This window comes from Coturnix japonica, chromosome 2 (assembly GCF_001577835.2).
Source record: "Coturnix japonica isolate 7356 chromosome 2, Coturnix japonica 2.1, whole genome shotgun sequence".
Taxonomy (NCBI): domain Eukaryota; kingdom Metazoa; phylum Chordata; class Aves; order Galliformes; family Phasianidae; genus Coturnix; species Coturnix japonica.
The window spans coordinates 42096920-42121786 of NC_029517.1; the positions used below are offsets into that span (position 1 = coordinate 42096920).

At 43.4% G+C, this 24867-nt stretch overlaps 2 protein-coding genes across 5 annotated transcripts in view; one reads left to right on the forward strand and one right to left on the reverse strand.

The window, feature by feature from the left end:
- TRANK1 (tetratricopeptide repeat and ankyrin repeat containing 1) overlaps positions 1–9551 on the reverse strand; it is a 48029-nt gene extending 38478 nt beyond the window's left edge. For 2 of the 3 annotated variants that reach the window (XM_015854207.2, XM_015854206.2), the window contains exon 1: positions 9524–9551. In XM_015854207.2, coding sequence (XP_015709693.1) covers positions 9524–9536 — 13 coding nt within the window. In that variant the 5' untranslated portion in view covers positions 9537–9551. Of the gene's footprint in view, positions 1–2740; positions 2869–9523 lie in introns of those variants that run through there. The other variant, XM_015854209.2, reaches the window with a different exon arrangement.
- Positions 9552–11071: 1520 nt separating this feature from the next.
- MLH1 (mutL homolog 1) lies at positions 11072–24867 on the forward strand. 2 transcript variants are annotated; one of them, XM_015854215.2, is made up of 19 exons: positions 11072–11256; positions 11422–11512; positions 11801–11899; positions 12154–12227; positions 12685–12757; positions 14077–14168; positions 15617–15659; positions 17675–17763; positions 17948–18060; positions 18232–18325; positions 19258–19411; positions 19571–19947; positions 20425–20570; positions 21734–21842; positions 21949–22012; positions 22477–22641; positions 23327–23419; positions 23872–23985; positions 24508–24867. In XM_015854215.2, the coding sequence occupies exons 1-19, from the start codon at positions 11141–11143 to the stop codon at positions 24673–24675; spliced, it is 2274 nt and encodes a 757-aa protein (XP_015709701.1). In that variant the 5' UTR covers positions 11072–11140; the 3' UTR covers positions 24676–24867. The 2 variants fall into 2 exon arrangements, with proteins under 2 accessions (XP_015709701.1, XP_015709702.1); XM_015854216.2 differs by lacking the exon at positions 11422–11512 and having other exon boundaries at positions 11145–11256.

The window sequence follows — 24867 nt, forward strand, 5'->3', positions numbered from 1 at the left end:
TATGTGATGTTATGATATGGAATACCAGTAACAAAAGTCATAAAATCATGACACCTTCTAACTTTTTTGTTTGGCTCCTGAGACCACCAGAATGGCTGTGGCAGCAAAATGAAGTACATCCACTTAGGCTTTAAGAACTACAACACAAAAATATGTAGTTAAACCAGGAACAATCAGCTCCAACTTCTACTGTTGTCTCTTGATTTTTGCTGGGATAGGATTAATTTTCTTGTTCCATCTCCATCCATTTTGCATGTTTTAAGATACAACATCTCCTTAATCCCTCCTCCTGCGTTTTATCATTGAGCTTGACATGGTGCAGCACGGAGTATCCCCTTGGGGTTATCTGCCTGTTTGTGTCCCCAGCCAAACTCTTGTGCACCCCCAAATCTATTCACTGGAGGACAAAGTGAGGAACGGAGAAAAGTGAGGCTGTGCAAACAGTGCTCAGCAACAGCTAAAACAGCAGTGTGCTATCAGCATTGTTTTGATCACAGACCTAAAACACAGCACCCTGCCGGCCGCTGCCAATAATATTAATTCCATCCCAGCCAGACCCAGTGCAGCATTGCCACAAGAGCATGATGCCACCAAGGACGGACTGCTACATCACCACAACCTGCTTGACACTGTCTGTCCAGGTGGTCTCACTGCTATACAGATGAAGAACGATGCATATGCATCTTCTTAATGACAGGGCAGACCCAAGAAAAGAGAATAAAAACATAAAATGAGCAGGTTATAGCTTGAAGAACCTGTGCTCTGCCTAGCAGGCAGTTTAGATAAGTCTACCTTGAATGCATGCACTGCCACGCATAGTGAAAAGCAGAAGGGCACAGTCAGTCTGTGACTGACCTGTGGCACACACACACCACATACTGGGATACAGTTAGTACAGACATCTCGATGTTCTGTTACTGTCTCGAATGCTGTGTACAAAGCAGATAAGCAGAAGATGTGTGCAAGGCCTGGATGAAATGAGGGAAGCTGAAGACAAACATGGGCAGACTCACGCACTGCTCCAGAGCTCATTTCTAAGCAGGACTAGCCACAAAAACCTCCTGAGGTCCTCCTCCTCCTCCAGATAATGCTGAGCACCGGTTTCTATTTACGCACACTGTTATAAAGCAATTATTACTCATAACTAAGCCCAGCTGACTGATAACTCCGGCTCCTCACACACCAAGTGCACGTAGCCAACCCTGCTTGCAGCTTGTCTCTCTTCAGAAGCACAACCACCCACTGGGCCACAAAAGAAAGGACCAAACCCAGCCCAAGCACAGAGTGAGCATGCCGCCTTGCAGCAACCCAAGCAAAATCTAAACATTAGGTTGCTACTAAAGTGTTATCAGTGAATCCTCAAGAGGTTGGATTTATGGCTGACTCACATGCATGAAAGGCAGTAGGCCACGAAGCAACATTCAAGCTCAAAGTGGGTAGATTTGGGTTAGATATAGGGAAAAAAATCTTATACAATGAGGGTGGCGAGGAACTAGATCAGGTTGCCCAGTGATGTTGATGGCCCATCACACAACCTCGCACATGGGGACTGCCCTTCTTTGAAGGCTGCGTTGCAGTTGGCAGCGGTGACAGGCTTGGCTTTGCTCCCCGGCAAACCTTGTTTTGCTAAGTGAAACAAAACAGATTTCTTCTTTCAGTTTCAAACGATCCTCCCTTCTTTGTAACCTATCAGTAATAAACTACACCTCAGAGCAACCCGTCCAAGAGGGAGGTATTTACACCGCTGCCCTTGTTTACTCAGCCTGACGATGTTCCTGTCATCAAACAGTGATGACCCAGTAAGAAAGCAGCAATAACAAATGGGCTCTAGATTAGCTCAATATGATAAAACTCCTGGAAAGCTGAATAAAACTGGAAACAAAGAAACCCAGCGAGATTCCCCTAACAGCAAAGCCTTCAAGCCTGTAGAGTTTGCAGCCCACACCTGGCAAGTTTCATTGCACACAGGTAAAAGCTCCACTAAGAAACTCCCCTCTTTGCTCATTTTCTTGAGGAGGCAAAGCCCGTTCCCACTTGCACTAACCCCATGTTATCAACCAAGTTAATTTTTCTGTAAATCAGGCAATAAATACGAAGGTAACAGTTCTTTTGGGTTTAGGTGCCCCAACTCCCTTTCAAACTAATAAGTCTGCTTTGAAGCGGCCACTCCGCGATCTTATACACAGCACTGTTTTCCAGGGAAAGGATCCAAAACCCCTGCAAACAATGCTCAGCCGGGGGGCCATGCCAAAGCGTTTCTCTTTTAGCAGCACACATCTACCCCCTCCCCCCCCCACTCCTCCCTCCAGGAGAGCAGCAGGAAGGCCGGAGGCACATCCAGCTGCAGGGCAGGAGGAGCAGAACGCACCCTGCCTCCCCTCCGGCCGCCCCACGCACCGCCTGGCAGGCTTCCACCCCGCACGGCCACCCCTCATCCGGGAACTACGGCCCCGCTCCGGCTGCGGCAGCCACACAGCGGGTTCAAGGCGAGTTCAGGCGGCCCCGGCACGGCGGGATGCTGCTCCTGGAGCGCGATGAGACGCGAGCAGAGCCGTGCCGAGACAGACAAGGCACGCCAAGCCACGCAGGGCCGAGCAACGCACGAAGCGGTGCAGGGCCGTACGATGCACGCAGAGCCCGCAGCGCCCGCCCCGACCACCGCTGGAGCTCCAGCCCCGCACGGACATGGCGCAGGGCAGGCGATGCCCCACCGCTGCGGACACGGAACGCCAGCACTTACCCGCTCGCCGCCGAGCGACGAAGCCCTCGGGCTGCAAACCCGCCGCCGCCTCAAAACACGGAGATGTCGCGGTCCCGCCCCGCGCCCCTCCCCGCGCATCGCGTCACGCGGGGCCGCCCGCGGGAATCGAAACCGGGAGACACCGGGCACAGCGCTGGAGCCGCGCCGACGTGGGCATCGTGCCCGGGGCGGCACTGAGGCGGGACGGAACACAGCGTGTTGTCTGCACTAAGAACGAGGCTCTTGCGTCGAGGTTCTCGTGGGGATCCTCATGCAGGCAAAGAAATGGATCAACAAATGATTAATGCTTCATAGAAGCGTGTAAGTTGGAAAAGGCCATCCAGATCACCACGTCCAACCACTACATAATACTGCCAAGCCCACCGTTAAAGCATGTCCCTAAACTCCATATTCCTAAAGCCAGCGTCCACACGACTCCGAACCACCTCCAGGGATGGGGACTCACCACCTCCCTGGGCAGCATGTGTTTCAAGCACAGACCACCATTCATGTGAAGAAATCATTCCCAGTATCCAATCCAAGCATCCCCTGGCCAGTCCCTCACATCCTTATCACCTGACAAAAAGAGACCAATTTAGCTGACCAATTCATGTCAGCTAAAGCACAATGAGCCCCTTCTGATCCTCCTCCAGACCGAACAGCCCCAGTTCTCTCAGCTGCCCCTCACAGGTCTTGTTTTCCACTCCATCAGACTTGGTGCTCTGAACACATTCCAAGAACTCAACCCCCTTCTCACAGGGAGGGGCCCAAAACTGGACAAAGCGGCCTCACAAAAGTTCATACAATAACATATTCTCCTTGAAGAACACTTACACAGGTCTATGTCACCAAGGGCCACAATCTGACATTTCTGACTAAGCATCTGTCAGCTGCCCATGTACTGGCTAGGAAACAGGTACAATGCCAACCTTGGCATGGGCATTGCTCTCCTTTCACTCCATGATGAATGCTTGGAATACTGGGAAAAGCCACTGTTTAAAGAAGTGGTCAACACTACAGCCAATAAGGCTGTTTAGGAGCAGCATGGATACCCAGTGGGACTGCACACTCCCCTGAATGCACTTGTTTACTAACAGATCTAAATCAAAGTCCACAGGTGGGATTTTTCAGTTCTTATGCAGCAAATGTGCTGCTAGTCCTTAAACAGGGTCGGTGGGATAGAAATGCCTGGAGGAAGGACTGGCTGACTGGGATGGCTGCACCTGGCATTCCCCTGAACCCTGAGCTCCCTCTGGTTGTCTCTGGTGGGATGCTTCACTTCAAGAACCCTGCTGGTTCTGCTGCCTTTTGGTTCATTGGGGACTCTGACCTGAACACTCATAGGTAACAGCCTCTGCTACACCTGTCTGCCAGACACTCCCATTGCCAATGAGAACTGAGTCTGCAAATTATGGCATTTCCTGATTATGAGCAGCAATGTAATGAATAGAAACTGAAGAATGTGGACCTATTTTGGGAGGCAGCTTTGCGTATTTGCATGCCCAGAGGGCAGGGCAGTCATGATGCATGTGGGGTGATACAGGTGCTTCAGTACACTGGGTGGAGGTGCTCATAACATCCAGCAAGGCAGCATATAATGACACATAAAGCCTTTCTACCCAGCTCCTAGACCCCTTCCACCACTGCATCTCTACGTAAGTGATGCCTCCAGGTATTGCAGCTATGAGGAAAAAAGCTTTCAGCGTGAGTGTGGTTTCATAGAGACATCCACACTGCAGGATGCCTTTGACTTTAACAGGGTATCTCCAGACTGATGGAGCAATGCTCCTGATGAACCCATGTACACCCTAGTTTGTTTCTGAGGCCAAAAACTTGTCCCAAAGAAATGAGTATTACTTCAGAGTGATAGCTTTAAAAGAATTTACAACGGAATTTCAAGCACATAATCAGTAGAGGATATTGCAATACAACCAATGGTAAGCACCTACCTATTTAATCATTTTGCTTCTAGTTGGCCTACTGCTGAAAAATCCCTTCACATCTGTGCAGTATAATCCTTCTTGCCTATTATCCCTTCCTGCTACTCCATTTCCTAAAGATCTGGTTGCTTAACTCTACCTGCACCAGCATCACTGGTCCTTTTGAGCTGGGACTGGAGCCCTGTGACAGCCAGCACTGTGTATCCAGCTAGGAAAGCAATATAATCTCTAACACCCATTCCTGCTGTGCATGTAAAGACTGGCCTGGGGATGTATCTCAGCTGGACTTTAGCCTGGCTGTTGATATCAGCATGACAGTTATAGCAGAAGGAAATGAAACTCATTTAGTATCACAACTAGTTGTCTCCTTTCTCTGGTATGAGATTTACGAGAAACTGACAGAATCAAGTGATAAGAGGGCAGGAGGAGCAATAGATCCTCATGAGTCCCTTCCAACTTGGCATACTTTGCAATTCCACACTCTAGCACAGGAATGTACAGGGAATGGGGTCTTATCAAGAGAGAAAAGCAAACAGCCTTACCCCATGAGAAACAGAGGGATTGAGCCTGGGTGACAGAGATGGAGAGGAATGCTCCCAAAAGAGATGCCCAAATACGAAGAGATGTTTATACATCAGGAAACTGGTCAGGAAACTGCACAGGCTGACAAGGACAGCTACCTCAACTCTGTTCTAAGAACAAACATTCTTCTCCTGGCTGCAATCCAGACGAGATTGGCAGGAATTTCTTTCTTTGTTTTTGCAATGAGAGCATGCCAAGTTTTAAGCAGCAAGTGTTTGTTTTTACTGCCAACAGCAGGCACTGTCACGGGCGCGGAGAAGCAAACAAGCTTTCCCAAATGTCTCCTTTTTGCTTAAGCAATTCAACCCCTTGAAAGTAGCTTGTGACACTGGTTACCAGCTGTGGTTGGAGAAGGACACCTTCTGCCACCTATCCTCCAGGGCTATCCCACAGCCAGCATGAGCCCTGCACCCCAGGGCCACAGTGCAGCTGGCATGGCTGCTTATATAGTTACTGTCATATTAATAGAAGCAATCAGATACACTCTGATTACCTTGAAAAGTGAAAGGGGTGTCTTTAATTTAATGCCTGAGTACTACCTGCTCAAATGTCTCACCAAGTTTTCCACAGTACTTTTAATTCTCCCATGCTCATAAACCTATTTAACAGGCAGGCAGCAAGTTCTGAATTACATGCTGAGGGTGTTATTATCTAAAAGGCCTGTAAGTCTCTGCAAAATGTGATGCAATTTTTCCGCTCATGCCCCGGTCACCGTGCTCTTCTGATTACATGAACCCTCTAAAAAATAGCCACGTCTGCAGCACGTGGGCTCCCTCTGGTAGTACACATTGTTATTTACATTAGGAGTTTTTGTTTGTGTTTCCATTTGTCATTTGAAGCAAGGGCTCTGCAAAAACGAAACTTAAAAGTGAAAATTGGACAGACAGTCAGCAGCCCTTCTGCCCTCTACTAACACAAAAGCCTCTTTTTACTTGTTACCGTTTCCTCCTTCTTTCTCTCTTTCTCCTTCCTGCTTCCTCCACCAAGTCTGCCTTTTGCAACCCACAGCAGTACAGCACTTTAGGTAAACCACACATAAACCACATGTTGTTTGTATTCAAATACTGGTGTCAACACCATCATCAGAGCAGTGCAAATGTAGGTGCATCCAAAATCCTGTATGTGCTCTCAGCTGGTTGCAGCCCATGGTGCTGCTGCTAATCTTAATTTCCATCACAGAAATTGAAATAAAAATTCCCTAGGCCCTTCCTAGTAATTGAATACAGTTACAGAAAGTACTTAAATAGGATTTCTAAATTTTACAGCATGCAGGCCACTGACTGGAGACGAGAGAGCATGGTATATATCCTCCTTCATTTATATATATATATATATATATATACACATTTACCTTTTATCTTAGAAAGTTCAGCATAGAATCATAGAATCACAGTGTTGGAAAGGACCTACAAGATCATCTAGTCCAACCATCCTCTCATTACCATTGCTACCACAAGCCACTAAACCAGATCTTGTAGCTCCTCATCCAGATGCCTATTGAATACTTCCAGGGATGGCAACTTCACTCTGGGCAGCCATTCCAGTGCCTGACCACCCTCTGAGAGAAAAAGTTTTTCCTTATGTCTAATGTAAACCTCTTCTGGTACAACTTGTGGCCATCTCCTCAGGTCCTGTTTGTTGCCTGGAAGAAGAGGCCAAGCCCCTCCTCATCACAGCCTGCCTTCAGGAAGTTGTAGAGTGCAATGAGGTCTCCCTTGGCTCAGGAAACACTGTGGAAACATGCCATTACTGTCACCAGAAAAAAGTTTCCACATATTTAGTCACAAAATTAAATAAATATTTACACAATTCTACTCATTCAGCACTGGTGAGGCCACATCTGGATGCTGGGACAAGTTCTGGGTTGCCTAGAATGGGAGAGACTTGGACATACTAGAGTCCAACAGAGGATCACAGAGTTAATTTTGGGACACTTTAAGTCTCCTTCCTTGGAGATAGCCAAAATCCAACTGGACGTGGAACCTGCTCCAGGTGTCCATCTTGAGCAGGAATCAGACCAGGTGACTCCAGTGGTCCTTTCCCACCTCAGCCATCCTGTGTGGGAATGATCTCATCAGTTTGTGAAGGACAATCTCAGAATGGCTCTGACCTCTCTGAGAATCATAACTTACCTACAGCCAAGTAAATATGATTTTTGCTACCACAAGTAAGAGGGTGCAGGGTTTCCACCAGCTTGACAATACAGGGTCTCAGCACTTTCTTGGGTTATGCTGGCTTAAGTTATTTTGCCTTATTTTAACAGTGAAAGCAATTCTCCAGTGTTCAGGTTGGGTTTAGTTTAGTTTACTATAGTTTATATTGACAACATGTAGTTTTTTGTTTGTTTGTTTGTTTTTCCCTTTCCTGCATTAATCTGAAGTACGAGCAGTAGAAGAATTGCTACCAGGCTAATGTTAGTGCCCTGTTGTGTGTTGACTAGTCTGTCTTCATCTTCTTTAGCAGAATGATATGTTTCTTCAATGAAATGCAACGCTGGATGTTTTAAGGTCCACACAAACAAATGCTTTGCCTAGACAAATAAACTACAAAAAGAACTAATTTGTATTCAATCCAGTACATCCTATAAGGCATTATGTCCTGCTCTTATTTGCACTTGGAACCCAGAAAATGGACGTAACAAATTTCTTTCCTGACAGGACTGTGTACACACAGTATGATAACGAGAGAGAAATACCTGACATCTTCAAAGTTGTGTTCTCATCATGAGCCTCCAAAATCTGCTTTCTCTCAGAGCTCATAAAAATGGACCATAAACTAGGGGCAAAATCTTAACTGGGGCAATATTTCCTAGCAAACCACCTCTTGCAGAATGAAAATGCTTCAGGCTTTGTATAAAGGCATGTGACACATGTAGTCTTGAGCAACTCTTCTGCTGGTAGAATCATATTTTTACCCAGCCCTGAGCTGGAAGATACCGACTCACAACATAATGACTGCAGCTTAACAACTGATCGCGTGGCAGGTGAGCAACTATCTTGTTTTCATGCTTTCAATTTAGCTGGAAATGGAGTATGATGCTTCCTTCTTTCTCTTTCTTCCCTTCCTTCCCCCTTTCCCCCCTTCCTTCTCTCCCTCCCCCCTTCCTTTTCTCCCTTCCTCCTTTCTTCCCTCTCTCCCTCCCTCTTTCCCTCTTCCTCCCTCCCTCCCTCCTCCCTCCCTCCCTCCCCCTCCCTCCTCCTTCCCTCCCTCCCTCCCTCCCTCCCTCCCCCCTCCCGTTTCTTCCCTCCCTTCTCCCTTTCTCCCCTCCTCCCCTTCTTCCCTTCCTCCCTTCCCTTTCCCTTCCCTTCCCCTTCCCTCCCTTCCCTTCCCTCCTCCCTCCCTTCCCTTCCCCTCCCTTCCCTTCCCTCCCTTCCCTTCCTCTTCCCTTCCCTTCCCCTTCCCTTCCCTCCCTTCCCTGTCCCTTCCCTCCCTCCTCCCTTCTCTTCCCTTCCCTTCCCCCTAACATTTATTTCTTTGCTAGTGTGTTTAGTAGTACATAAGAACCCATCAGTAGCTGCAGTGCTATTGCTTGGCTAGCTTTTCAGTATTTATATATAGTCAATCATTTTAACAGAAATTTTGCGTTAATATTTTAGCCTGTATCCTAAAGCTGCATTAAATTCTCTGCAAGACCAGCGTATCTGTGTTCAGCAGTGCAAAGAGTTAAAAGAACTGCCTGGACGTGCTGGACGCCTGTCAAGACAAGCTGAAAAGTAACAGTACAGTGAATCAAGGTTATTCGGTTCGCATTCTTTCAGTTATCTCTTTCTAGCTAACTGGAGGCCACTTTAAGAAGCCGTCATAAATGTTGCTGCTGCTTGGCAGTAAAAACTGGAAGGAGGCTAAAAGATATAATTTTCCACTAAATAATTTTCCTTAATGGAAATTAGGAAATTAGAAGGGCAAATAAGAAGATGTTCCCATTGGTTGGAATATCACCTACAAAGAGAGGTGTTTCTTGCACAAATTTGATAAAAGTCTTGGCACATGGGATAAACAAGTACAACAACAACAAAATACCTCTGGAATGCTGCTGAGCTTGTTTCTCTTTTAGAAGACAAAAAAGCAAGCTTTTTTTGCTCAAGCAGTCTTCATGCTGTAGCTTCCTATTTTGCTTAGCCTACAGCCTAAAATACTAATAATTTTAACCTTTAACTTGATTTAATCAAGTTATAACTTGAGCAGATCTACAAGAATCTTTCTGCATGTTTTATTTCCTCTCCTGGCTCCTGCTCCCCATCAGCCACCCCGGCCCATGTACCTGTACCACTCATCTCCGCTGCTGCAAGTGCACCCCAAAGGTCCCCAGCTGCCTGAGCCAGGCAGGGCCAGGGAAACACTGGTGATGCTGTGAGATGGGCACCAAGAACTGCCGTTGGCAATCCGACCGCATAACTCAACCAAGGCCTCATTCAGTGCTCCCAGTTCTCACGGCTGTGCTCAACTGGAGTCCAGAAATGGATTCACACTGGACTCTGCTGGTCCCTGAATGCACAAAGCAAGGGTCAGTGAAATCACAGTCATCTCTTGCTGATATCACAACCTCTTGGTCAGTGACCTCACAGTCCACTGCTGCATGTATTCGGGCACCAGCCTGGGCCTCCATCACCCTCCATCATTCAGTGATTTTCCTTTGTAATGGTGATACATTTGGGAAAATAGAAACTGCAGAAAATAGAATCTTCTTAAAGAGACACTTACTGTTTCTAGTTCTAGTTTGGATGCAAGACAAAGTGGTGGCAATCTCTATATCAGGGTTGCTTTTGCAGGCTGTTTTCTCACACTTACCTCTGCTACTTGCTCTATGGAACCTGCTTCAGATGATTAATTCTTGCTTGCAAAACTCCAGTAACTTTTAAATGTTGCAAATAGTATGGATGTAGTACTGTAGACTAGAAAACATGCTGTAAGGATGTTCTGTTTTGATAAGATGCCCTCTGCAAAAGAAACACAATAATGAAAGTCAGGGCCTCCACACAAGGCCAAATTGTCTCACTCTGGGATTAGGTTGGGATGCAACAGGCATGAGTCAAGATACTCCCCTCTATCCTCCTTATCTTCTGCACCCCAGTATATATCATTAAAAGACAGGTTGCCAAACTTATCTCTATCCAAGGATGAGCAAATGTCCAGAAATAATGGCTGAGTGCTGAGAGAGCAAATGTTACAATTTTGGTACCTATAAATTACTTCTAATAGGCATTTCCCTACTGAGCATGCATCAGTGAAGGAAGTTCATGTAGAGGACAAGCAAGGAAGATCACTGGATGAAGCAAGAGATTGTTGGTTGGACTATCATGATGCTAGAAGGATGCTAGATGGTAGAAGAGACCATAGAATAGAAGACTGGAGAGCTCATAAATGACTACCTGAGATAGGCGTGTATCTGTTAATTGTCTCATGTGTAATTGATGAATATGTACTATCTGTGGAAATATAATGGATTCTGAATCATGTGACCTTTGAAGCCATTATGGTGGAAATATCCTCAGTGCTTCTCAGCACTATAATAAACATACCTGACTTAACGGTTACAAAACTGCTGTTAAGTTTCTATACACCGACTTCTTTGATTCAGTTCTTAAGAAACAAATATTTGCAAATATTCACGTCACCACACGCAGCCCCACAATGGCCGCGCCCCTCACACGGCGTCGCCCAATGGCCGCTAGAAGCCCCGCCTCCGTCGCTCCTCTCCGCCAATCACCGCGCCGCTCCGCCGTGCCACCGCCTCTCGACCCCTTCCCTCTACTTGCCGCGGGCGGGAAGACGGCCAAGTGATGGACACTCGTTTTGTCCAATCGCAGAGCTCCGTGTGCGTGGTGCGGGGCAGTGCTGTTGTTTGGAGCGGTACAGCATCGCGGGCCGGGCTTTTACCATGGCGCTGGTCGCCGGCGTCATTCGGCGGCTGGATGAGGCCGTGGTGAATCGCATCGCGGCCGGCGAGGTCATCCAGAGACCGGCAAACGCCATCAAGGAGATGATAGAGAACTGGTAAGCTCCTGCCACCCGCTCAGGGGACGCCCAACGGCTGTGGGCATGGCTGCTTTGGGGGGGATTTGTGCCACAGCCTGAGCACTTTTGAAGGAGTGTTTCCTAACATCCAGCATTTATTCACTAGAACTGATGTTCTCTAATGTGCTTCATTGGTTTCTGCAGTTTGGATGCTAAATCTACAAGTATCCAGGTAGTAGTCAAAGAAGGTGGTCTGAAGCTCATCCAGGTCCAAGATAATGGCTGTGGTATCAGAGTGAGTAGAGTTTAAAATAGACATTCACGCACTGATATTTTACCCATATTGCCTCTTAAGGCTTAATTCAGTTTGTAAATATTCATGCTCTTGAAAAGACATGGAAAAATCAGTGGTGCTCAAGGCCTGGTTGGATGGGGCCCTGTGCAGCCTGATCTGGGTGGCAGCCCTGCCTATAGCTGCAGGCTGGAACTGTGTGGGCTTTAAGGTTCTGCCCAGCCTAAGTTGTTCTAGGATTTTCATGAAACAGAAAGCAACTATGAGAATTCATCCGTCTCTTTCACACAGAAAGAAGATCTGCACATTGTTTGTGAGAGATTTACTACCAGCAAACTGCAGAAATTTGAAGACTTGGCTAGTATTTCAACGTATGGGTTTAGGGGTGAGGTAAGCGCTTCTTAAGGTTTTGAAATTGTTCACTGTTTATAGTTATTCTTTTGTACTTTGTCATGTAATTTGTCATTCCCAACAACCTTTACAGAAGGTTCTGGTTTCTGAGAGTCTGTCTTGTGAATATAGTCAAAATATATTTCCATGTCTTTCAAGAATAAGTGGATTCTTAGGGATTGGTATCTATTCTTGTTTTCTGGAGTGAGAAGACATTTAATTGAGGCAAGGCCTGTTGCTTTTTCTTTCTCTAGGCATTGGCTAGCATCAGTCATGTTGCCCATGTTACAGTAACAACTAAAACAGCTGATGCAAAGTGTGCATACAGGTATGTTAGTTATGATCCAGGTAATCGTTTATGTCAACATCCTTTTATGCGCAACAAAGGAACACACGTTATATGTAAAGTCAGGAATCTCTTAATAGTATAACTCAAGTATAAAGTGTAGCAGAAGAATTATCATTAGTGCAGGTCTGAATATTAAAGAGACTAAAGAGACTGTCACAGGAAAGTCTGAGTAGTGCGATTTCAAAACACATATCCTTTTACTTGGTACTTTTCTCTGCTGCTATTCTCACTTTCCTGCTTCTCCTGTGGCTGCAAAGGTTACTGAGGTCTTCTTTCCTGTAGCAGAAGGTGGGGAGTTGCAGTCAATCTCTAGCAAACCAAGTTCTCTGCTGGGAGGAGTACAGTGATAATGGGGTTTTTGTCCGTTTATTTCTTTCTCCCCTTTTTTCCCCCCCACCTCTATTAACTGTTCAACAACTTTTTATTTTCTGCTTAGAGCTTCTTACAGTGATGGAAAAATCAAAGCCCCTCCAAAACCCTGTGCTGGAAACCAAGGGACACAGATCATGGTAGGTTGGTTTTGCACATTCTCCTGTTCACTGGTCTTTATATTTATTCCACCTACTGTTATGTGTTACAAGGTATATGACAGCATCACTTAGAACAATATTTTTGAAGTGTTTTATGTGTGCGCCTTGATTGCAGCAGCTGTTTTAATACTTATTTGCGTTTCATTAGAACAGTTTATTTGGAGAATCCAGTGCTATCTGCAATGGAAGATATACAACTTTCACTAGAAAGCAAATGTTGTCATTTGCTTAACCCGTGACAAATGTTTATGGGGTCATGTTGGTTTAAAAACAGACAACAAAGAACTTATGTACTAAATTAAACATTGCATTTTATTAGGTGAAACTAAGCAGGTAAGGAAACTCTGAACATTGATCCTTCATAATGTGTCCTTCATGCTAGGCTGTGTAAGGATGGGGTCTGGAAAGCCAGGGCACAGTTTAATGCCAAAAAAGAACAAGAAAGGTTTCTATAGGTACCTCAATCAGAAAAGGAAGGTTCAGGAGGGCTTCCCCTCCCCTAACGAGTGACACAGGCAGGCTGGTCACAACAGACAAGGTCACAACAATTTTTTTTTGCCTTCGTCTTCCTTGATAACTGCTTGCCACACAGGCCTCAAACGTTTGCTTGGGTAAGAGGGGATTGGGGAAGCAATGTAAGCAAAGGTTAGGCTCACAACCACCTGAAGAACCTGAACATCCACAAGTCTATGTGGGTCCTAAGGGAACTGGCTCATGTAGTTGCCAAGCCACTCTCTGTGATACGTGAAAAGTTGTAGCAGTCAGATGAAGTCCCTGGTGACTGAAAAAAAAGGTTACAGCATACCTGTTTTTAAGAAGGGTAAAAAGGATGACCTCAGAAACTACAAACCTATGAGACTCACCTGGGGAAGATCCTGGAATAGATCCTCCTGGAAGCTATGTGAAGGTACATGGAAGGCAGGGAGGTAATATGGGAGAATCAGCATGGCTTGATAAGGCCAAATCCTGCCCTTTCCTTAGATATAAAGAAAAGTATTTTACAACGAGGGTGGAGGGCACTAGAACAGGTTGCCCAGTGATGTGGATGGTGTCCTGTCCCTGGAGACTTTCAAGGCGAGTCTGGATCAGGCTCTGGGCAACCTGGTGTGATGTCCCTGTTCATTGCAGGGGAGTTGGAATGGATGGCCTTCAGAGGTCCCTTCCAACTCTAAGGATTCTATGATTCTATAAACTAAAATGTTCTCAGAAAATTTTGTGGTATCTTTTCAGAAAGTAGTCTAATTGTATAGCTTTTTTTTTTTTTAACGATCTTTAATTGTGATTTCTGTCTCTTCTAGGTGGAAGATCTTTTTTACAATGTAAATACAAGGAGGAAAGCTTTAAAAAATCCAAGTGAGGAGTATGCCAAAATACTAGAAGTTGTTGGCAGGTAAAATGAAATAAGCAGCTCTAATTCCTTTTGCCATGAAGAACATGGGTTTTTCCGAGAGACTGGTGTGTGTATGTGATGCTGTGATGTTGTTGTTGCCTTTTGTTGTTCTGTTTTTTACTTCTTTTTTAGTGTACAGTGCTAGTTAACAGTCTGAGTTGACAGAGAAAATTTAGATGTTGAAAAACTATACTCAGTTCAGGTGTATCATTACTAAGAATCCCAGCAAACAAATGGAGATAGGCTTGAATAAGTGAACTTCAATTAAACTCGACTTGAAAAGAATCCAAGTAAAAACTGAGTAACTGAATGTGAAAAAGAAAAAACTGAATGGTAATTTGACATCTTAATATATAAATATATGTATATATGTGTGTGTGTGTATATATATGTGTGTATATATAAATATATAATATGTATAAAATTAATATATATATTATATGCATGTTAATAAATAATTTATATGAAATACACATGTGTATATGTGTGTGTATAATGCATATAGAATGTATACGAAGTATGCATACATACATACACACACACATATATATGTATATCACTTTAGCTACCAGATATAATGCTTCCTTATTGGGTTCCTTTTCTGCATCTCTCATGTGCAGTAATTTGCAAGCAGGACCTACGCAATTTAACCAAATAAAACTGCTTTGCTCTCCCACTTAAAACAGAAGATACCAAAGAATAGCAGGGTGTTGTGTTAAGTTTTAGCTTCCTCCGTGAAAGAGCTTCTTAGTCTTCGCTGTAAAGGAACACTTCAGCCAGGAAGAGGCAGATCTGGCTGATGTGGGATGGGCTGATCTGAAGTCTTGCTGAGTTTCTTCCAACTCAGCCTTCTACGATGGAGTAGTGACAACAGTGCACAAAGGCAACAACTGTTGTCATCTACATGAAGTTGTGGAAGGCCTTTGACATTCAGCCAAGGTTATGCAGCTGATATGTATCGTAACTTGCCCTTGGATAAAAGGCAGCTGAACTATCCAGGTAGAGTAGAAGTCAGCCATTTTTCAGCCTTTTCTTCATACAGGTTGAGAGCTGATTAGAAAAGCTAAATGATCTCAGTAGTAAAACTTCGTACTGAAACTAACCTAATGAGATCTATGTAAGTTGATTAGGCTTGTTGTTATTTTTTGTGGTTGTTTTCTTCTTATTATTTTAGTTTTCCTTGATAAATAAGATATATTCCTTGATAAAATAAGAATATTTTTTCCCTCCCTCATGGTTATGGGTGAGCTATAAACTGTTCGTGTTTTCTTGATAGGTGTTAAGTCTACAAAAAGCTTAGTTTAGCTTGAGTTGCATTACTGTCTAGCAGGAAATGACTTTTGGACCTGTTACCAGCTCCTTTTTCAGCATTCACAAACAGCAGCCCTTCATTCCTTTTTCTTTTGTGTACTGCAGTCTTATATTGACTTTCTTTTCTTTTTTTCCAGGTATGCCATCCATAACTCAGGTATCAGCTTTTCAGTTAAAAAGGTATGTAAATAAAGTCCTTATAATTTCACCATATACATATCTAGTCAGTTTATATTTATTTATATATTTATATACATATATATTTCTCTCACATGCACATAGGTGTGAAAGCAACAGCATAGTTGTACTGCCTCTTTCGCAGAGGGAATAGTATACAGCGTTTTACCTTGTATTGAAATGTTGAAGTGTACTTTGTTGCAGTTGAGTAGAAATCATTTTAGTGAACAGTAAACAAAACAATGTATTTCTCAGAAGTTTGGTGTTCTCTCTGTGATCAGCGTTTCATTTGTTTTAGCTTTATTATAGAATGATAGACTGACTTGGGTTGCAAGAGATCTCAGAAGATCACCTACTTCCAACCTCCCTGCTGTAGGCAGGGCTGCCACCCACCAGATCAGGCTGCCCCAATGCTCCATCCAGCCTGGCCTTGAACACAGGGATGGAGCACCTATAGCTTCTTGAGACAGCGTATGTCAGTGCATTACCACCCTCGTGAATAATTTCTTTCTTATATCATTTTTTTTAGTTTAAAGCCATTCCCCCTTGTCCTGTCTGTACAGTCCCAAATAGAGTCCCTTGCCTGCTTTCGTGTAGGCCCCACTGGTTACAGGAAGGCCATTCTGAGGTCTTGCCAGAGCTGTACAGCTCCAGCCTGTCTTTGTAAAAAAACATTGCAGCCCTCTGATCATCCTCGTGGCCTTTTCTGGATCTGCTCCAACAGATCCATGTTTTTCTTATGCTGGCAGCCCCTGAGTTGAATGCAGTGCTGCAGGTGGGGTCTTGAGAACAGAGCAGAAGGGGAGAGTCGCCTCCGTTGCCCTGCTGTTCATGCTGCTTTTGAAGCAGCCTAGGATACAGCTGTTACTGGGTTGCAAGTGCACAGAGCACGTTGTGTTTCTTTCTCATCAACTGACACCCCCAAGTCTTTATGGCTGCTCTCAGTCCATTCTCCACCCAGCCTGTATTTGTGCTTGAGATTGCCCTGTCATAGGAGCAGGACTTTGCATGTAGCCTTGTTGAACTTCATGAGGTTTGAGTAGGCCCACACCTTGAGCCTGTTAAAGTCCCTCAGTGTGACATCACTTTCCTCCTGTGTGCTGACTTCACCACTTAGCTCGGTGTTGTTGGCAAACTTGGTGCAGGTGCACTCAGTCCCACCGTCCGTGTTGCTGACAAGGGTGTTAAAAAGTGTCAGTCCCAATATCAACCTCTGAGGGATGTCACTTGTTGCTGGTCTTTACCTGGTCATCGTACTGTTGATCACAACTCCTTGAGTGCAACCATTAAGCCAATTCCTTATCCCCTGCATGGTCCATCCATCATATTACTGTCTTTACAGTGTGGTGTCAAGGATTGGTGGGACAGTGTCAAATGCATTGCATTTGAAGTCCAGGTAAATGATGTCAGTTGAGATGATGCATCTCATCAGGTCTTGTAGACTTGTGCACCTTCAGGTTCCTTAGATGGCTTCAGACCTAGTTTACTACATGGGCAGTTTATTATTCTCCCAGTCCCTGCCTTTGCTATCTGTGACTTGGGCAGCATGGCTAGAGCACTCGAGTGAAGAATGAGGCCAAAAATAAAAGTAGTGTTTGAGTACCTCAGGCTCCTCCATGTCCTGTGTATCCATGCCTCCTCCTGGAGAGATCCTGAAGTCCACTGTTTATGAGCTGTTTCAGCCTTTTTTGAAAGTCTGGTTACTAACAACTACGTGAAATAGAATTGTGTAAAGTGCCTTCATTCTGTGATGTTCCTGACACTTTTTTCTGGAGCTGCTTATGTTCTTCAGTTTCAAAGATGAAGTATTAGCCTGAGTGGCTCTAATGTGGTCTAGCAAATTCTGCACTTCGGTGCCATTTAACATTTACTGCTTTTCTAAACACAAATAAGTAAATGATATAAACCATCCCATGACATCGTATCATTTGTTAGAAATGTTATTGCTAAGTTTCATGTGTTTCTGAAACATCAGACAGAACTGTGAACTGACTGATGGTCCTTTCTGGTCTCTTCAGCAAGGTGATACTGTGTCAGATGTCAGAACTTTATCAAATGCTACCACAGTGGACAACATTAGGTCCATCTTTGGAAATGCTGTTAGCAGGTATGTTGATGTCAAGATTCATTTGGATCTGGAGTTTTCTAGTACATGTCAGTCCCGTGTTATCCTTAACCACGACATAACTACAGTGTAGAACAGTGTGTTGCTACTTGTGAGGGCTGCTTGAGATTTGCATTAACAGAAGAATACGTTTTTTGTGTGTGTGTTTCTGTCAAACTGTCAATAGGGAACTCATAGAAGTGGGCTGCGAAGATGCAAATCTGGCCTTTAAAATGAAAGGCTACATCACGAATGCCAACTACTCTGTGAAGAAATGTATATTTTTACTCTTCATAAACCGTAAGTTTAAAAAAAAAGTAAAAGTAAACCTAAAGTAACCGAAGCTTGTGGAATATCGTGCATGTCTTTTGAAGATGAAAAGCTGGAAGGTAATGGTTTGAAGGATTAGTTAGGCACCATCTAATCTATTTCAGTGGCATTATTTGACAGTAGCGTTTGGTTCTGTTTCAGATCGGCTGGTAGAGTCAACTGCTTTGCGGAAAGCCATAGAGACTGTGTATGCTGCTTATTTGCCAAAAAGTACACATCCATTCCTATACTTAAGGTAAAGTAATAGGAAGAAGTAGCCTGGCAATACTGCAGAACACTTGAAATGAGATTTCAAGGTCTTGTCACCTTGTCGAAGTGCCTCATCACCAATGCACACAGCTTGGGAAAAGCAGGAGTTGGATGTCACTGTGGTACTAGAAAACCGTGATGAACTTGCTATTACTGAAACCTGGTGGGATAATTGACATGACTGGAATGTGGTTATTCATGGCTGCAAGCTGTTCAGAAGGGGCAGATGGGTAAGGAGGGGAAGAGGGATTACCCTCTACATCAAGAAAGGAATAGAGTGTGAAGAGCTGTCCCTGAAGAATGGCCATGAGCAAGTCAAAAGCCTATGGGTGAGAGTTAGAGACTGAGGCAACAAAGGGAGCCTTGTGGTTGGTGTCTACTACAGGCTGCCTGATCAAGCAGAGCCTGCTGATGAAGCCTTCTTCCTCCAGCTACATGAGGCACCACGATTGCAAGCTCTAGTCCTGCTGTGGGACTCTCTCCTCCCAACATCTGCTGGAAAAGTAGCACAGCAAGCTGTAGGTAATTCAGGAGGCTTCTAGAATGCGTCAAAGAGAATTTCTTAAGCCAAGTAATAGAAAACCCCACCAGGGGGATGCAGTACTGGACCCGTTGTTCAGTAATACAGATGAATTGACTGGTGACTTCAGGATATAAAATATCTCTAAAAACATTTTAGTTGTCCAGTGGAGAGGTTGATTTAAGGTATTTATGCAAGCTGACTTGGCTGAGATCAGAATAGAATTTTAATATACCTAACAAAATTGTTTGTAATGTAGCTTGAAGTTTTGGGATTGTTATGATTTCTTTTCTTAGAGTAATTGGTGCCTAGTTTGACAAATTCAATATTGAACCAATCTGTACCCTCTCTGCCATCCATGGGTAACTTAATGTTAACTTCTTTACAATGTTTTCCAGCCTGGAAATAGCCCCTAAAAATGTAGATGTGAATGTACACCCTACAAAACATGAGGTCCACTTCCTCCATGAAGACAGCATTCTAGAGCGTGTGCAACAACACATAGAGAGCAAGCTGTTGGGTTCTAATTCTTCAAGGATGTACTACACTCAGGTGAGGATGCATGTTTCAGGTGACTGCAGGGTTTCTGTGGGGTTTGGAAGTTACTTGCTTTTGAGCAGTAAGATGCTGTGAGAAACAGACATGATCTTTGTGTTGTCTGTGTGCTCTTACTTATGATTGATTTCTCTCCTTTCTCATATCATAATGAAGACATTGCTTCCAGGGGCCGAATGTTCTTCCAGTGAGGTGGTAAAATCAGCAGCGAGCTCTTCTACGGCTACAAAAGGAACCAGTGATAAAGTTTATGCACATCAGATGGTCCGCACTGATTCCCGAGAGCAGAAGTTGGATGCTTTTCTTCAGCCAGTGAACAACTCCCAGAGTACAGGCCCCACGGAAGAGACATCAGGGGTTAATGTGGGACCTCCAGAGGGCACAGTTAGGCCACAGGATGCTGAAATGGAAGATGTGAGTGAGCTCCTTGAAACAGCTGATGTAATTGAAATGGCTGACGTTCAGCAGGATGCAGTGATGCCTGGAGGGCTGAGTAAGAGTGGACACTTGTCTCCTGAGAAAGCAGTCCCACGGTGAGTCTCAGCTTTCCTGAGGTCCTACCTGTTTATTTCATGGCATCACCCCAAAGTTGAAGGTTTTTCTCATCTCTTTGGACTGCTGCTTTCAGAAGGATGTTTTATTCTGTTGTTTTTTCTCTAGAGTAACTTCTTACAGCATTTTAATGAGAAATCCAATGTCATCTGTGAACTGTAAAGTACGTAACTTGTGAAAAACTTTGCAGTAAGCACGGAAATCCCATTCTAGTTACAAGGCAGGAAACAGTATAGATAATGATGCTGACTTTGCATCAGAGAGATCATATCAGTCTGCCTCACTTCACAGGTTCACCCTTCTGTGGTGTGATGGAAAGATAGCAACTACATCACAGCATTTTGCAGCTTTGCTTTATTAACATACAGTATATGAATTCAGCATCCCATCCGTCTGAGTGTGCTTTGCTCAAGTGATAGAAAAGTAGAACATCTTTCCTCTTTGTTTCTGTATTGCAGAAAGAGACCACGGGAAGACACAGATGTACGAATGGAAGAAGACACTGGAAAAGAAATGACTGCTGCCTGCACCCCTAAAAGAAGAATTATCAATTTGACCAGCGTGTTGACTCTTCAGGATGAGATTAGCAACCAGGCACATGAAAGTAAGCAACTGTTTTGCTTCTCAGGTTTGTTTTACCAAATCAAGATGATTGTTTGGTCTACCAAGGGGGAAAATAAGTTAAAAAAAGGTGTCTCAGATTGTTTATATGTTTTAAGTAGTTGGTAAATCTCAACCTGCATCATAATTAATGCTGTAAAATCACAGCTTGAAAAACTGAGTTAATTAGCAATTTTCAAGCAAATGTAAGTTAAAATATTATAAGAAAATTGGCCTAGTTGCATGATTCCAAAAGAATCCATAAGGAGAACATAATAATGGAACAGGTTTGATAACTGTATTATATATTTATCTGTCCCATGTACATAAGGGGAATTTACAAGAGACTGGAGAAAGAGTTTGGAAAAAGATGAAGTTGCAGTTCTTAGGGTTGTTCTCTCTTCACTTCTTCAGTTGCTTTAAGAGTCGCATAATGACACTGAGTCACACAATGCCATATTATTCAGCTAGTCTGAATGTCGGCAATCTTGTTTGCATTCTGTTGAAGTTACTGTGGTCTTTCTGGTAGCATAGGAACATAGGAACATGTTCCTATTAACATAGGAAGCTCCATGCAAACATGTGGAAGAGCTTTACAGTAAGGGTAACAGAACACTGGAACAGGCTGCACAGAGAGGTTGTCAAGTCTGCTGTGGAGATATTACAGATTCATCTGGACACCTATTTGTATCACCTATTGTAGGGAACCTGCTTTAGCGGTGGGTTGGGTTCGATGATCTCTTGAGGTTCCCTTTCAACTCCTGCCATTCTATGTGATCTGCTGTGGTGTTGTTTTATTGTTATTCTTTTTTCCCCCAGCCTGTGTTCCCTTACCAAGCTGTGGCTGAAGCAACCTGAGAAAGTCAAGTTATTGAAGTCAAAAGGAGAGACTTCTAAAAACTTGCATTTGCAGATGAACTCCTTTCTCATTTGTGCTTTAACACTGAGTATATGAATATGCAAATAAATAATTAAGATTTCAAAATGAATTGATAACTGGTAGCAGTACAGGCCTATATTAGAAGCTGTAGCGTAGCAATGTCTGACTTTAAACCAGACTTTAAAAGTCACAGATGACTCAACTGAATAAATTAGGGCAGACTTAGCAGGTAGGATATTAAACTCTTTCTCTTATTGTTTTCTTCCTTTTCCTCCCTTCAATTTCAGGTCTTCAGGAGATGCTGCGTGATCACTCGTTTGTTGGTTGTGTCAGCCCTCAGTGGGCTCTGGTGCAGCATCGGACAAAACTGTATCTTCTCAATACAACAAAACTCAGGTAATGAAGCTGTTGTATCCACGATGACCCGTGCTTTCCCCCCTCTTAATTACGATACCTTGGAGATACATGTGTTCATACAACAAATGTTTGTATTTCATTCTAGCCAGGAACTTTTCTACCAGATACTTATTTATGACTTTGCAAACTTTGGCGTTCTAAGACTCTCTGTAAGTATAACTTTACATTATATTCTCTATAAGATTGTTTATTTACAGTAACCCTGTCCCTTTATAGGTTCATTTTTGTCCACTCATAGGAGCGATGTGCCATTTTCCTTACAGCAATAGATTGGCAAACCTGTAGTAATTTTGCAGCTGCAGCTGTGGATTGTGATCCTGGCTGCTCCTGTGCTTCTCACTCTTCAGCAGGCTTTGCTCATACATCATTACAAATAATTGTGCTGTACTTTCTGTGCTGATCAGAAATGCTGTTGAATGATAGAGCTTATCCTGTGACCGTCAAAACTCTTTGCAGGACTGTGGACTTGTTAGAGTTTTTTCTCACTTTTTTAGACTGGTTGATGAGCTGATGTGCTCTGCAGGGTAGAAACTGTGTATTGAACTCACGTTATATGTGAAGGAAAAATCTGTCGTGTTGCTTTGATCATTAACAACACTTCTGCTTCTTTTAGGAGCCAGCTCCTTTATATGAGCTTGCAATGCTTGCTTTAGAGGACCCTGAAAGTGGCTGGACAGAGGAAGATGGCCCAAAAGAAGGCCTTGCTGAGTACATAGTTGAGTTTCTGAAAAAGAAGACTGAAATGTTGAAAGATTATTTCTCCCTTGAAATCGATGAGGTGACTGCTGCTATTACTCTTCACACTAAATGGTGCTGCAATTTGGCATCTGGTAATAGCAATAGTTTGCTTGCAGTGCTTACTATCTGCAAGAGCTAGCTCTGGTAGGACTTGGGTGGTTTACCCCTTTCATTAAAAATGCTCAGGAATTAAGCTGCTTTTAAAGGAGGGCTATGCAAAGTGTAATCAACGAGCAGATAAAATACTTGAGTCATTGTTTCAGTAACCAGCCTGCAGCTTTTCTGTCCAACAAGGTGTGCAACATAACTTCAGCCCAGGCTGAGCTATGGGATCTCCCTTGCTTCTAACATTTGCAGGTGGCCTGTTGCATCTTTTATTCTGTACAAAACTGAACAGCTTTAGCAAGTGTGTCACATAACCTAAACTCCTCACCTCAGTATTCTCAGTGGAAATAGGATCAGCATAGTCAGGGGGTAGAGGAGGGAGCTGAGCTGAGGTCTCCCAGAGGTGAAAAAACTACACTGAAGCATTTCAAGTTAAACACCACCCCCATCCCTTTTCCCACAATGGCTGCCTGAAATTGAGCTTCAAAAATCTGCAACTTCAGATACTCCTTAATGCTCAGTAAGTTTAGCAAGGAAGTCTTAAAACAGGTAACAGTTCTAGCTCATTCACTGCAAAAAAGCCCATATTTTTAACTGAAGCAGTAGTATTGCCTTTGCAGGAAGGAAACCTTATTGGATTACCCCTTCTCATAGACAACTACATACCCCTGCTGGAGGGACTACCAATGTTTATCCTCCGTTTGGCCACTGAGGTATGTTTCTGTAAGTTATTCATTTTCAAATATCTTTTTTAATTTAGGAAATAATTACGTGAACCAATTGAATTAATGATAAGCTGCAAAGGAGGAGCAGAAATAGATTAAATGTGCTGTTACATAGTTCAGGCACTCTTACAGTAGTTACTGATTAATTGGATTTCACCTCTACATTCATAACTACTAATTAAGTATATTTCAATTTGAATGCCTTCATTTTTACTCATTTCTGTTCACTGCCTTCACCTTACCAGCACAAAAACGGCCAAAGCATTATTCTGTACTGTAGGAAGCCTGCTTTAGCAGTGGGGTTGGTCTCTATGATAACTAGAGTCCCCTTACAATTCTGTGCTTCTGTGATTGTTATTTTTTTCCTCCATAACAGGAATTGTTACCAAGTCTCTGGCCACTTATCCAGATTTTATTATATTACTTCTTTCTTCTAACAGGTAAACTGGGATGAAGAGAAGGAGTGCTTTGAAAGCCTAAGTAAAGAACTTTCTCTGTTCTACTCCATTAGAAAACAATATATAATGGATGAAACCAACCTGACACACTCTCAGGTACCATAGTATGTTACTATTTACTTATGTAACCAGCATTAGCAGGACAAACTTTGTTTTTTCTCCCCCAGACTACAGAGTTCTAATCCCAAATCTGCTTTTTCAGTGAAGTGAATCAAGTAGCAGTGCAGCATGTTTCTAAAACAACATTGCTCACTTTAACTGTTTGTACTGAGAGAACCTTTTAACACTGAGCATTGCAGTATACTTCATGTATACACTGGGCTTCAGTCCAGAAAGTGTTTTTTTGACCTGTTGAGCTACACTAAGCTTCTATAGGAGGATAGATATAAGCCTAAGAATGTAGTTTGCTTGTGTGTAAGTACTGGTTTAATCATTCAGTTAAACTAGCCAGCTCAAGTGACATCACTCAAATGGATTTTTCAGAGCTTAAAATTAACTTGGCAGTGCAAAACGAACTTGAATATTAGCAGAGTTCATTTCAGCAGTCCCACAAAGTTGAAGTGCTCTCTGTTAGTGAAATAACTTCCATTTGTTCATCCCTTCTGTTCCACGTTTCAGAATGAGGATTCTGACTCTAGTTCACCGCCGTGGAAATGGACAGTGGAGCACGTTGTTTACAAAGCCTTCAGGACTCATCTTTTACCTCCTAAACACTTCACAGATGACGGCAACATCTTGCAGCTCGCTAACCTGCCTGACTTGTATAAAGTTTTTGAGAGATGCTGAGCAAGAAATTATTTGTATAGACCTGTGCATATCTAAAAAAAATATTTTACATTGTTTTATGTAGATAAAGTCTTGGAAGGGGGGGGAGAGAGGATTTAATGACAGCAAACAGATGTTATATTTTTTTTCTTCAGTTTATCAGAGAACAGAAAGGATTTATTATGTTTCTAAAATAAAAGATTTCATATATGC

Bases quoted from the DNA above. Each gene is read 5' to 3' on its own strand.
- MLH1 (XM_015854215.2), top strand. From the start codon at position 11,141: ATGGCGCTGGTCGCCGGCGTCATTCGGCGGCTGGATGAGGCCGTGGTG. The intron at 14,169-15,616 runs GTAAAATGAAAT...CTTTTTTTCCAG, and splicing joins ATACTAGAAGTTGTTGGCAG to GTATGCCATCCATAACTCAG. The intron at 22,642-23,326 runs GTGACTGCTGCT...TTGCCTTTGCAG, and splicing joins TCTCCCTTGAAATCGATGAG to GAAGGAAACCTTATTGGATT.